The sequence below is a fragment of the Caenorhabditis remanei genome, chromosome V (assembly GCF_010183535.1).
Source record: "Caenorhabditis remanei strain PX506 chromosome V, whole genome shotgun sequence".
Lineage (NCBI taxonomy): Eukaryota > Metazoa > Nematoda > Chromadorea > Rhabditida > Rhabditidae > Caenorhabditis > Caenorhabditis remanei.
In genome coordinates this window covers 4,001,033-4,014,028 of record NC_071332.1, presented here as the reverse complement: position 1 = coordinate 4,014,028, position 12,996 = coordinate 4,001,033, and the positions used below count along the sequence as shown (strand labels likewise).

Below are 12,996 nucleotides of genomic sequence, written 5' to 3'. Positions count from 1 at the left end.
TTTATTCCTTCCCCATTCTCCTCTCCATTCGTTCTTTTAATCAATCTAATAAGTTGTTGTTAGTCAGTTCAATTTGACTCTCATTCATTCAAAATCATTCAAAACCATTCAAAACCATTCAAAATAAATCGTAATAAAGAAAAGAAAGATAAGCGAATCAATTAATTTCAGATCTATCACTCCCTCTCCTAACAGATACTCTTTTCCCCCATTTTTCTGTAAATTTTTACAAAATTTTTTGATTTTTTGTCTCCCAATGTTTCGTTTTCATGTGATACCAATTTTCCCCATTCTCATGTTTTAACTCCCTTTTCCCTATCCTCGTGCTGAAATTTTCTTAAAACGGATGTAATTTTTTTTGTTCTAGAAATCTCTCTCCCTCCCCTCTCACACTCATTACAATGTCAAATATAAAAAATTTATTAATAACAATAATTATAGAGACAACCCGACTCTGTGTGTGTGTAGGTTGGAATGTCAGCGAAGTGAGTTTTTTTTTTGTTTTCAGCGTTTTTCAGCTCTAAATCATCACAACTCCTTTGTCGGTTTGGCTCGAAGGAATGAGCTCTTGCTCAGCGAGCACTGACACGCGACGGGGAGCTGAAAATGGAAAAAAATTTTGGTTTTCTCAATAGAGCGCAGTTGTATCGTTATACCTGAATCTGCTCCACTATCCAATCTTCGCAATTCTCGTCGCCGTTATTCCGCAAAACTTTGAATGATAGTGTTTGGACGCCGCATTGGCCATGGGCTGAAATTTTTTAGTAACTTTAAGAGAGTACATTAGAGCGCGGGTGCATCTTTTTGTTTTGAATTGTAGATCAAAACTAGAGGCGTATTTTTGTTGTTGACAACTTTTTGATAGCTGGTTTAGGCGTGGAGATATAAAGGTAATTAGCAAAAATAATTTTTTTAATTGAAAAAATTAGGTACAAACGTAATTTAGTGGGTTCACGTCCGATTTTCAAAATTTTTATTGCAAATTGTAGATCAAATCTCGGGCTTCATTTTTGTAGTTGATAACTTTTTGATAGCTCCGCCCACTTTTGAGATATGCGTCTTTAAACATTGTGACCTCACGCTCGCAAAATTCCGGTTACCCAACTTTAAAAGCGTCGTATTTCGGTAGTGTGAATAGCTATCAAAAAGTTGTCAATTACAAAAATGGAGAGCTAGTTTTGATCTACAATTTCATATAAAAATATGTTTAGGTTTCTTAGTTTTTAGCATTCTGACAAGTTGTTGAAAAGAGTTAGTTTTTGGCAATATTTGAAAATTGCTCAATTTTGCTTGCGTGTAACTCTACGGAGAATTGTTTATATTTTACAATTTTTTGATAGTTTTGTAGATCAAATCTAGCACTATATTTTTGTAGTTGACAACTTTTTGATAGCTATTCACCCCTTTGAGATATGCGCCTCCAAACATGGGGAGGGCGAGAGAGTGTGCAAAAGGAGGAGGGCTATCTTTAAAGCCGCGTATCTCAAAAGTGTGAAGAGCTATCAAAAAGTTGTCAACTACAAAAATGGAGAACTAGTTTTGATCTACATTTTCATATATAAATCGATCTCCTCCGACTCCCTTACCTTTATCTGTGAACGTGTCAAAAATGCATCCCATCTCCTGTGAATTACACTGAACCGTGTTGAAAATCTTCGGAAAACAGTTTGCACTCAACATATACAATCCACGACATTCTGAACACAACGATTCATGTGTCCCTCCGTCGACACTCTCTCCCAAGTCAGTACATGTTCCCACCGGAATGAAATTCCCCAGTGAGCAACCGCCGGTGGGCGGGGCGTCACTGAAAACTGAAGCACGGATTCGGCTGAAAACTTGACGGAGTGGAGATGTGGAGGGTGTGGAGGATTGGTTGGAACGACGAGTGATCTCTTGTGTTAAGGCGGATTTTATCATTTGGCAACGGGCGTCACAGTTGGGGGATGGCTGGAAATGATTGGAAAGTTTGAGAAGGCGTCAGGATGTGAGGAAGAGTTGAATTTCAAAAAGTGTTTATAGTAAGTTATAGATCAAAGCTAGCGCTACATTTTTGTAGTTGACACGTTTTTAATAGCTCTGCAGGGTTTTGAGATATGCACCTTTAAAGATAGCCTGCTGACGCTGAGAGCGGTGAGAAAGAGAAAGAGACGCAGAGAAGCGAGAGTGTCTGACTGTCTGCGCTCTCGCTTTGTAACCACAATGTTTCAAACTAAAAATGACATCAAAGCTTTAGGATTACGATTTCCTGAATCTTACAACAATCTTTCAAAATTTCTGATTTTTTGAAAAAAATTTGAATTTACTGAAGTTTGAGAGCTCGCCACAGCATCAAATTTGATCAAATTTGCTAGAAATTACATGTTTTGTGTAGATCAAACCAAGAGCTACATTTTTGCAGTTTGCAACTTTTTGAGAGGAATTCACGTTTTTGAGATACGCACCTTAAAAGATTCCCTACTGACACAGAAAGGGAGGAGTAAAAGAGAGAGAGAGACGCAGAGAAGCGAGAGTGTCTGACTGTCTGCGATCTATCTATAACTTTTGTGTTTATTTAAAAACATCAACTACAAAAAAAGCTTCAAATTTGTTATGCCATCTCAAAAAATTGGCTAGATTTGAATGATTCCCAGCTGCACTACACCAGCCTGGATTTTCGAAAATTCCTTCTTTTTTTCAAAAAATTAGACAACTTTGGAAGCTTGCCACACAGTAATAATTTAGCCAAATTTTTCAAAATTATATTTTTTGTGTAGATCAAACCTAGATCTCCATTTTTGCAGTTGACAACTTTTTGATAGCTATTCACGTTTTTGAGATATGCGCCTTTAAAGACGCCTAGCTGAAACGTGGAGAGGGGAGACGCAGAGAAGCGATGGCGTCTGACTGTCTGCGTCTCCTCTTCCCATCTTTAAAGGCTCATATCTCAAAAACGTGAATAGCTATCAAAAAGTTGTCAACTACAAAAATGTAGCCCTATTTTTGATCTACACAAAAAATATAATTTCAAAAACCCACCTGTTGCACTCCGTCCACAAAAACCGCATCCTCTAAAGTAGCACTAATAGGATTCGAGATGGTAAAAGAGTCCGCGAAGTTTTGCGCGGCCTCCTCCACAGAATCCGCCATGAACAATTGATTCCTTCCGCCAGCGGATTCCAAGAGCTGATATTTTTCAGCTTCTGAGTATTTTTGGCAGGGAGCACCTGTGTTCGAGGGGCGGAGTCTAAAAAATGTGGGAAAGGATTACGGTAGAGTACGGTATCTCTTTTTTTTTTACTTTTTCATTCTCATTGGGATTTTGGCAGGCGGCGTGGTGGTTCCTGTTGTAGTCGTGGAAGTGACTTCGGTATCATTCTGAATCCAAAAAATAAGAGGGTGCCCTAGAGTAAAGCAACTTACATCAAAATCCTCAATAATCTCAAAAGTGGAGTTAATCAGGATAGTAATCTCCGAATCTTTCATTGAAATATGTCCGGTCTGGTAGCCGTAGTCAAGTTCAGCTGATACCACCAGGAGGAAGAAAAATAGAAATATTGGCAGCATAGTTTCTGGAACTTTCTATCGTCGTCGTCGCGTCACATACAAAAATATACACACGTAGGGCAGTAAGTGGCAAGAGCACCGCGGAAGCGGATGTTTGTGTTGGGTGTGCTCCGCGAGCAGAAGAGAGAGAACTATGAAAAGGAATGGCGCCGCGCGGAAGGGAAAGAGGTTTTTTGATCTTTGAGGGATGGAGAGAGAGAGAGAGAGAGAGAACTTATAACAGGAGGTGATGATGATATGGGTTATGCAAACATGTTGATAAGATTGGCGCGAAAGTTCATAGGGCAACAGTAATCCCCTCTTTTCAGACTCCGCCCCTCCAGGTGTCCTGTGTGCCAAAAGTACTCAGAGGCTGTAATCTAAAAAGATCCTGGAATCTACTGGCGGGAGGAATAAACTGTTTGTGGCGGATTTTGGGTTGAAGCCGCACAGACATTTTTTCAGTGAAAAATTTGAGAAAAAGGCAAACTTTGAAGCATTGTAACTCATCTAGAAATGATCCCATTCTTTTAATATTACATTTATCTTGTAGATCAAGCCTAGCCCTACATTTTTGCAATTGACAACTTTTTGATAGCTATTCACGCTTTTGAGATATGCTCCTTTGAAAACAGCAACTTATCCGCAGAAAGGGGGGCGAGAGAGGGGAGACCCAGAGAAGCTAGACACCCTCCTCTTTTTGCACACTCTCTCGCTCCCCACCTTTTAAGGCGCATATCTCAAAGGGGTGAATAGCTATCAAAAAGTTGTGAACTACAAAAATGGAGAGCTGGATTTGATCTATAAGAAAAATGTAAATTTGAAAGTATTTGTTGAAAAGAAAAGCCGTGACACTTTCTTGAAATTGGTTAATTTTACACTAAATTTTGAAGTAGGATGTCTTCAAACGCTCATATCTCAAAACCTCACATAGCTATCAAAAAGTTCTCTACTACAAAAATAAAGATCAAGATTTGATCTACAATTTGAAACATATTGTATAAAAATCGGACACCACTGTGATCAGTGACAAACTTTTAGAGTTGGTATATTTCAGGTATCTTTGAGAACTGAAAAAAATAGAAAAATATTAAATTGAGCACACAATCGACTATTTTAAGAGGCCTCATGATTTTCAGTCGTTTTTTTTTCATTTTTTTTTCGTTTTTTTCATAAAATTATCAGTATAAGGTGACAATAATGATGGTGCTGTTTTATCAGTTCCTTATTTTGATTGACACTTTATGGGCGGTACAAAGTTCTTCACCAAAAATGTTTTAAAGGTTTTTAATAATATAAATGTTGCAAAGACGCTCTGTGGGACACTGTAAAATCAAAAAATTATATTATTATGGTTTCCAAATAAAATCCTGACTTCAGTAAGTCTATCCAACAAAAAAATACAAAAAAATGAGCTGTATTTTCAATGTGTGCCCTGACAGTAGGGGAGGGACAGAGAATATTTGCTTATTATTATAATAACTGACCACACAGTGGAAAAATTGGAAAGCAAACAGGGAATCGCGCTCTATTGTACTGTTGCCACGTATATACATATAGACGTATCCCACGAGTTCAATAGAGCAAGTAACCTTTTCTGGAAAAACTGAAAAAAAGTGAATTTGCATATTAAAAATGTATAAAAGAAGAAAGACTTACAATGGGTTTCCTGGCAACAAAAGTCGCTTTTTGAGTTGTTTTTCCAGCTGTTTTCAGATGTTTTTTGTCTAGAATTCGGTTTCAGAGGCTGTGGCGATTTGAAACTGGAACAGCTGGAAACCGGGAGCTCAGAATGTTTAGTTTCAGAATGTCACGGCTTTAAAGTGTCCTCAATGCGTACCCAAATATCCAGGTGTCAATTGTCATAAAGATCACGACATTTGCAGTTTCCAGTTGAAACTGAGCAACTTTGAGAGTGTCCGATGGTATTCTTGAGAGCCTTCTGAGGTTTTTGAATAGTAATGTTTGTAGATCAAATTTAGGGCACCATTTTTACAGTTGACAACTTTTTGATAGGAATTCACGCTTTTGAGATATGCGCCTTTAAAGATAGATGTTGATTCGGATTTTTATTTAAAAAAATAGCTTTAGTTTGAGAGGTCGCCACAGCATTAAATATAGCCAAACTTTTGAAAAATTACATTTTTATTGTAAATCGAACCTAGGGCTACATTTTTGTAGTTGAAAGTTTTTTGATAGGAATTTACGTTTCTGAGATATGCGTCTTTGAAGTACGGTAGGTACGGGAGTGAGTGAGTGGGAGGGAGCGAGACGCAGAGAAACCAGAGTGTCTGACTGTCTGCACTCTCTCTATGTTTAGAAAACGTCAACGTCAAAAGCGAACCTCAAGTTTTGATATCATTTCAAAAAGTTTGCTATATTTGGACGGTTGCCTGTTGAATCACACTTTTTCGTAATTTCTCGTTTTTCAAAAAGTGGCTAACTTTGTGAACTCCCCACATAGTTAAACACAGTTCAATCTTTTTAAAATTTATATTTTTCTTGTAGATCAAACCTAGATCTTTATTTTTGTAGTTGACAACTTTTTGATAGAAACTCACGCTTTCGAGATACGCGACTTCAAAGACACCCTACTTACAAAACTGTGTGTCCGGAATCCTGATGTTCAATACTATGGTGCTGAGACATATGGACAAAGAGAGCTATGTACAGACTGACAAAATTGAATGTGCTGAACATCCGGACACACAGATAGGTTCACAGACAATTTGAATTGAAAACTGGAATCACCTGAAAATTGGAAAGTACTGTAGCTACCGTTTCACCTTTATCCATCTATTCAATTAGAGTATGCCTGTCTGTCTGTCTGTCCCAAAATCCGGATATCAATGTCCAAATAAAATCACTATCCTCAGGATTAAAGCAACATTTCTAAGAATGTCTTTTTTCGTTTTCCGAGATTAGACTAACAAGAAAAAAGAAAACTTCTTTGAAAATACGAAATAATGAACCAATTTGTTGTTTTCCAAAAGAAAGAGAGAGAGTGAGTCTACTATTATTTTCTCTCTTTTCTCTTTTTTTTTTTGAAAGATTTCATTCGAGCATTCACTACTTGTTTTCCTAGAAAGTGTATAATACATGTACGACTTTTTTTTTGGAGAACCAAAAGAAAATCTTTTTTCAGAATTGAGTTGTTATTTGATGATGTGGACACTTTGAAATACGGTGATTCTTTTTTTTTTAATGATTGCGATTTTTAATAAAAAATTCTGGAAAATTGAGTTTTGCCCAAAAAAATCACCTACTTCAAACATCGATAACTCTTTTATACCTTATTCAAACATTTTGAATTTAAAGTATTTTTGTAGATCAAATCCAGCTCTCCATTTTTGTAGTTGACAACTTTTTGATAGCTATTCACACTTTCGAGATATTCGCCTTTAAAGATAGCCACCTGGAGGACGAGTGATAGAGACGCAGAGAAGCGAAACACCCTCCTCTTTTCGCACACTCTCTCGCTCCCCAACTTTGAAGGCTCGTATCTCAAAAACGTGAGTAGCTATCAAAAAGTTGTCAACTACAAAAATGAAGATCTAGGTTTGATCTACCAAATAATAAAATTTCAAATTGATCAGCCAAATCTATCATATAGAAACGGATTCTCAAACATCAACACCTTGATTTATCTCAAAATGTGTCATCTGTTGCTTTCTTCTTGTTCCCACCAGATTCCAAACTTTCAAACAATGTCTAGACTGATGACAACCCACATTATGCTCAGCGATTCGTGTACCAGTCATTTTCTGAAAAAATTCTGAAAATTTATTTTTATCAAGAGTTGTTTAATAGGTAAGTATACTCCTGTTGCTTTTTCGAAAGGACCAAATTGAAGCGAGAGAGTGAGAGACACAGACAAGAATTTGAATCTTTGTAAACAAAGTAGGTGTTAAAAGGGGGGGGGGGGGGACACCTGGGAGAGGGAGCATATCTTCTTTTCCTGTGAACTTTGATGACAATGAGTTTATTACACAATTTGGAATGGACCATCTCTGCTCCGATTTTTCTAGAATGGCCTAGGATTTCACTTGAGAGATAGTTAGGCCACATTATAATTTTAAATTTTCTAAAATTTCAGGTACAGTATGACTCTTAAGATTTCCATTTTTCAGTTAAACATGACCAATTTCGAGAATCTCTCTTGCTGTTATTAATTGTCATATGGGCAAAATTTTTGGTTATGTGTGTAGATCAAAAATCGGTCTTCATTTTTGTAGTTGACAACTTTTTGATAGCTATTCACGCTTTTGAGATACGCGCTTTCAAATTTGGAGAGCGAGAGAGCGTGCAAAAAGTGGAGGGTGTCTCGCTTCTCTGCGTCCCCCTCACTCCCTCTCGGGCGCGTCAACAAGCCTAACTTTAAATGCGCATATCTCCAAAGCGTGAACAGCTATCAAAAAGTTGTCAACTACAAAAATGTAGCCCTAGATTTGATCTACAAGAAAAATATAATATCGAAAGAGTGGGACCATTTCTTCGTGAGTTACAACGCTTCAAAGTTTGACTTTTTCAAACAGTTTTTTCACTAAAAAAATGTAATCGTTGAAAGGAACACTGATAGCTCAATCTCTGTGGCAAGTACTGTAACTAGGGTGGTTTTCAAGTGTCTGTCCTCAAATCTGTATGTTCGAATGTCCAAATGTGTCCAAGCTGCTATTTCAACCCTATGGTGCATCGGCACCACCTAGAATGGTACATCGGGACGTTTCAAAACTAGACGTTTTGAAACCAAGTCATTTGGCAACCTTGGCAAATCCTTAGACAGTCAAATAACTAAGAAAAAATCCAAAAAATTTAGTGTAAACCCATCCATTCTTCTTTCCTTCCCAATTCTTCGTGCATTTTCTCACTTTTTATCTTTTTCTCACTCTCTCTCTCTTCCCTTCTCTCCTCAAGCATATTTCTTGAATCACACCAAAAGGTCCAATGACCTATACGGTAGAGACTGAGGGGCTCTGCGTCTCTTATGAATTTCTCTGCGTCTCTCACTCTCCCCATACTCTTTCTCTCTTGTCGACGACGACCCCTTCCTCTGACACTTTCATATCTTTTATGTTTGTGTACATTTCGACCAAGAATCCAAGTAGTCTTGGCTGCTGCCCAAAAAAAAAGAACACCTGCTTCTTCCTTCTTCTTTTCTTTTCTTCTTCTTTTCATTCCTTCCTCGCTTGTCTCATCGACGTCCGCTCTCTTTTAGCTCTTTTTGTGACTACTGTAACTCGGAACCTTGCAAAGCTATCAAGAAAATGTCAACAACAAAGTTATAGCCCTAGTTTTGATCTACATTTTTGTAGTTGACAACTTTTTGATTGCTACTCACGTTCTTGAGATATGCACCTGTGAAGATCGGTGTCTAAGACAGTAATATGGAGAGACGCAGAGAAGCTAAAGTGCATGCCTTCTCTGCGTCTCTTTCCTGAACGCTTACCTTTGAAGCCGCGTATCTCGCTAGCCCAAAACGCTATCAAAAAGTTGTCAACTACAAAAATATAGCCCTAAGTTCGATCTACATTTTTGTAGTTGATAGATTTTTGACAAAGTTATCGGATTTTGAGATATTGATGTCTGGAATAATCTGTTTGAGAAGCCAATCTGCCCTGAAGCCCTGCTTTTTAAAAATTGTTCATGTTGAATGTTTTGTGTCTTATTTTGTTCATTTTTTTGCGTGCATTTTCCATATTGCATCCCAAAAAAAGTGAATTTTCCGTACGAAATTACACCAATTTTGAAGTCCGAAAAAAATCCCAATCTTTTCGAATTTATATTAGTTTTGTAGATCAAATCCCGCTCTACATTTTTGTTTGTAGTTGACAAGTCACTTGGACGGGAGAGAGGGGAGAGACGCAGAGAAGCTAGACAGTCTGCCTTCTCTGCGTCTCTCCCCTCAGCCACCAATCTTTAAAGGCGCGTATCTCAAAACTTACAAGAGCTATCAAAAAGTTGTCAACTACAAAAATAAAGAGCTGGATTTGATCTACACAACAAGTATAAATTTGGAGCAGAAAGTCTGCAAAAGTCATGGAGCCAAAACCAGGAAATTAGAGTGCGTCCTCTCTTCCTTTTTCTATTTCATTTTCTCTTTTTTTCTAATTCATCTCAAAATGTGGTGCGTGTTTGCTTCTCGAAATACACATATTCCCATTCCTTTTGTTCCCTTTTTCTCTCTCCACCAATACATATATGATTCAACATTGTTTAGGAGAGGAATAAAGATGATTCTGCATTGCTCTCCCCCCATCTCTTTTTCTCTCATTTTCTCTTCTTTTTCACTTTTTTTCTTCGGTCCCCCCAATTAGCCTGTCAGCATTACGTGTCCATCTATCTTTTCAGTCAATCTGATACAGAGGTTACACCTTTTTGGGGGCGGGGCTTTGCCGGTTTTTTCAACATTTGGCATTTACAATCTCAAAGTAATAGGCGTGTGTCGAAATCTTGCTAAGTCTTGAATCCCAGTAAAGGTTATAGGGAGAGACGCAGAGAAATCAGAGAAATGAAAATCCGTCAGCTTTAGGACTGCTTATCTGGTTGCAATTTTTTGGGATTATATATTTGTGTAGATCAAAGATAGACCTTCATTTTTATAGTTGACAACTTTTTGATAGCAATTCACTATTTTGCGTCTTTAAAGCTTGGGCGAGAGCTAGTGACGCAGAGAAGCGAGAGTGTATGACTTCTCTGCGTCTCTCTCTCTATAGGGTTATGATATTGGATACATTACTGCTAAACATTTTAATAACTTCTAATAAAAATCGGTTGAAATAAGAATATCCAATTTTTGCTCTCATAATCGGAATTCCCTAACTTTGAGAACCCGTCACGGCCTCAAAAATTGTCACAGACTCTTGAAAGTAACATGTCTATGTAGATCAAAAACTAATTTTCATTTCTATAGTTGTTAACTTCTTCATAGCATTCTTCCCCAAAAAGTTACAGCTTCTAGAAGATTTTTTTCGCAGCGCACCTAACCTGTCGTCTTAAAACCGTTGTATCTCAAAAGCGTGAATTGTTATCAAAAAATTGTCAACTACAAAAGTAAAGAACTGGATTTGATCTACATTTTTGCAGTTTACAGTTTTTTGATAGCTATTATAACTTTTGAGATATGTGCCTTCACAGTCAGGAACCGCTGGCCGCGAGAGGAAGGGAGTGGGGAGACGCAGAGAAGCTAGAGTGTCTGACTTCTCTGCGCGCTCTCTCTCTTTTTCTCTCACTCTTTAAATCTAAATCGCTCTCCGAAAGATATTGGAATTTTCAGTGTTTATCTTATTTCTCTAATCTCTAATTTTCCTCTTTAAAAGGTTACTAGGAATCCCATATATAATTTTTTGAGATCTTCTTAATACCAAACAATTCAAATCCCTTTCTGAACATTCTGACGTGTTTTCCCAGGTTCATTTGTCCTCCTATGTAGATTCTAATCTTGTGAAAAAGAAAGAATGTAGAAAATGACGTCGTAACCAACTATTATTAGCCCCGAGCCTTGAAAAGGAGGCAATTGGAATTTGGAGCCGGTTCCCAGAATAAGGATTTGTAGTTTTAATTTTTAGGTACCGTAGTCCCAGGATTAGTATTAGAATTGCAGAAATGTGTGATCATACAAAATATGTACTAGAAAAATAGAAAATTGTAGATTACATTTATTAAGAACCAGAAATATAGAGAGATGTTTAATTATAGTTTTGAACGCACAGATGAGCAAATTTTCCAATGCTCATCTGTGCCCTAGAAATTTAAAAAAAACTATGATTGTAAAGGATTTATGGAGAGTAAGAAAAGTGAGGCTTACCTGGAAACGCCCTATCTCGTTTTAGAACTGTTATGAATTAGAACCGCCCGTTTTAGAACTGATAGTAGTTGGAACCTTATGGTCCGACACGGGCCGGCCTGTAATTTGCTTCAAACTGAGTATTATGAGCTGAAAAATATACCAAAATGTAGATCTCGGCGAGTTCTATGTCTTTGACCCCATACGGGCCGGATTGCTAGTCGTTAATGTACTGCGGGCTAAGCTTTTTTTGGCCGCTTTCGCAATTTTGGCACTTTATCTCGGCCCGCAGTACATTAACGAATCTGGCTCGTAGTAAATCACGGACACACGAGACCCTACGCACCCGAATGACCCAACGAATTGCTGACGCTTTGGCTGCGCAAATTCTTACTGTAGCTTAAAGGCGCATAGAAAAAAAGTTTTCATATAGTAAACAAAAATTACTCAATCAGCCGTTTTCTACCGAATTCCGTAAAGGTTTTGTGTTTTATAGTAATAAAATTTCGAAAATGCCCCTTGCCCCTAAACTTATTTGTAATCTCCAAAAATTGGTTTTTCCGGTGAAAACATTTTCAAAGCATTTTTATCGCGTTATGCGCACGATGGGCTTCTGACGATTTTCCCTTGCGCTTACACATTAAAAGTAGATTTTGGAGTAATAAGGTGCCGTGGGACATAGCTCTCGCTGAGATCTACATTTTGGTATATGTTTCAGCTCATAACAGTGCGATTGATGCGAGTTACGCGCCGGCCCGTGTCGGCCCGTTTCGGCCCAATTGACAATTATACGGTCTGATTAGGAATAGGACCTTTCAAGGTTGAAACCTATATAGGCCATTTCACGTTTCTCACATCCAAGCCTCTTCTCAATAACCTTTTCCCCTTCCTCCTCTTTTTCATTCCTTTTTCTTTCTTCCTGTTACTTTGTATGTATATGGCTTACCTCCGTCCGTCCCCCTCCTCTTCCTTCTCCTCCAACATCCCGTCGTGTCCTGAACGAACATAGAGACGGAGGGAAAGCAGAAAAGGGGGACTGATAATAAACACCACACAATCTGTTACTCATTTCGTCATTTTGTTTTTCGACAAAATGAAAGATTTTCTGAGCACGAAGCACTGTAATTGAGTTATTTACTATATAGTTCTATTATTTTGAAATCTCAAAGATCTTTTCAGAAAAACAACTTTTTTTGTAAAGTCATTCATACATATGTATGTACCAGAGCTATCATCATGTGCCACAAAACAAAAATTCCATTTCTCCCACATTTTGTGTAAAAAGAGATAGGTTGGTGATAAGAGGTGGTGGTGGTATTTAGCTCTCTTTCGTCATTCCAGAGAAGAAAGATGATAACGAGTATAATGAAATGCTGATTTTGATGTGTTGGCTTGTATATATGTGATTTTGGAAGAGTTTTGAGGTGGGAAAATGAAATCGTGGGTTTTTTACCATAAGTTGTGGTTTTTGTCCATAAATTTGCAATTTGTCATCCCAAGGTTTTGTTTTTCCACAAAATCTAAAAGTTTAGGAAATTTTCCACAACTTGTGTCTTTTTCCAACAACTTGTGTTTTTTTTCAACAAGTTGTGTTTTCTCTTTTCCCCGACACCTTGTGTCTGATTTTTCCACAAGTTGCTTTTTTTCCACAAGTTTTAACATACGGTTCCAAACCACTGTTCACAATT

At 37.7% G+C, this 12,996-nt stretch overlaps 1 protein-coding gene across 1 annotated transcript; it reads right to left on the bottom strand.

The window, feature by feature from the left end:
- Positions 1–528: 528 nt before the first annotated feature.
- On the bottom strand, positions 529–3,546 carry GCK72_017132 (uncharacterized protein; the record flags this gene model as incomplete). The annotated part of the gene is made up of 6 exons (XM_053731901.1): positions 529–600; positions 657–751; positions 1,587–1,950; positions 3,019–3,226; positions 3,281–3,357; positions 3,403–3,546. The coding sequence occupies 6 exons, from the start codon at positions 3,544–3,546 to the stop codon at positions 529–531; spliced, it is 960 nt and encodes a 319-aa protein (XP_053580814.1).
- Between the last annotated feature and the right edge of the window lie 9,450 nt (positions 3,547–12,996).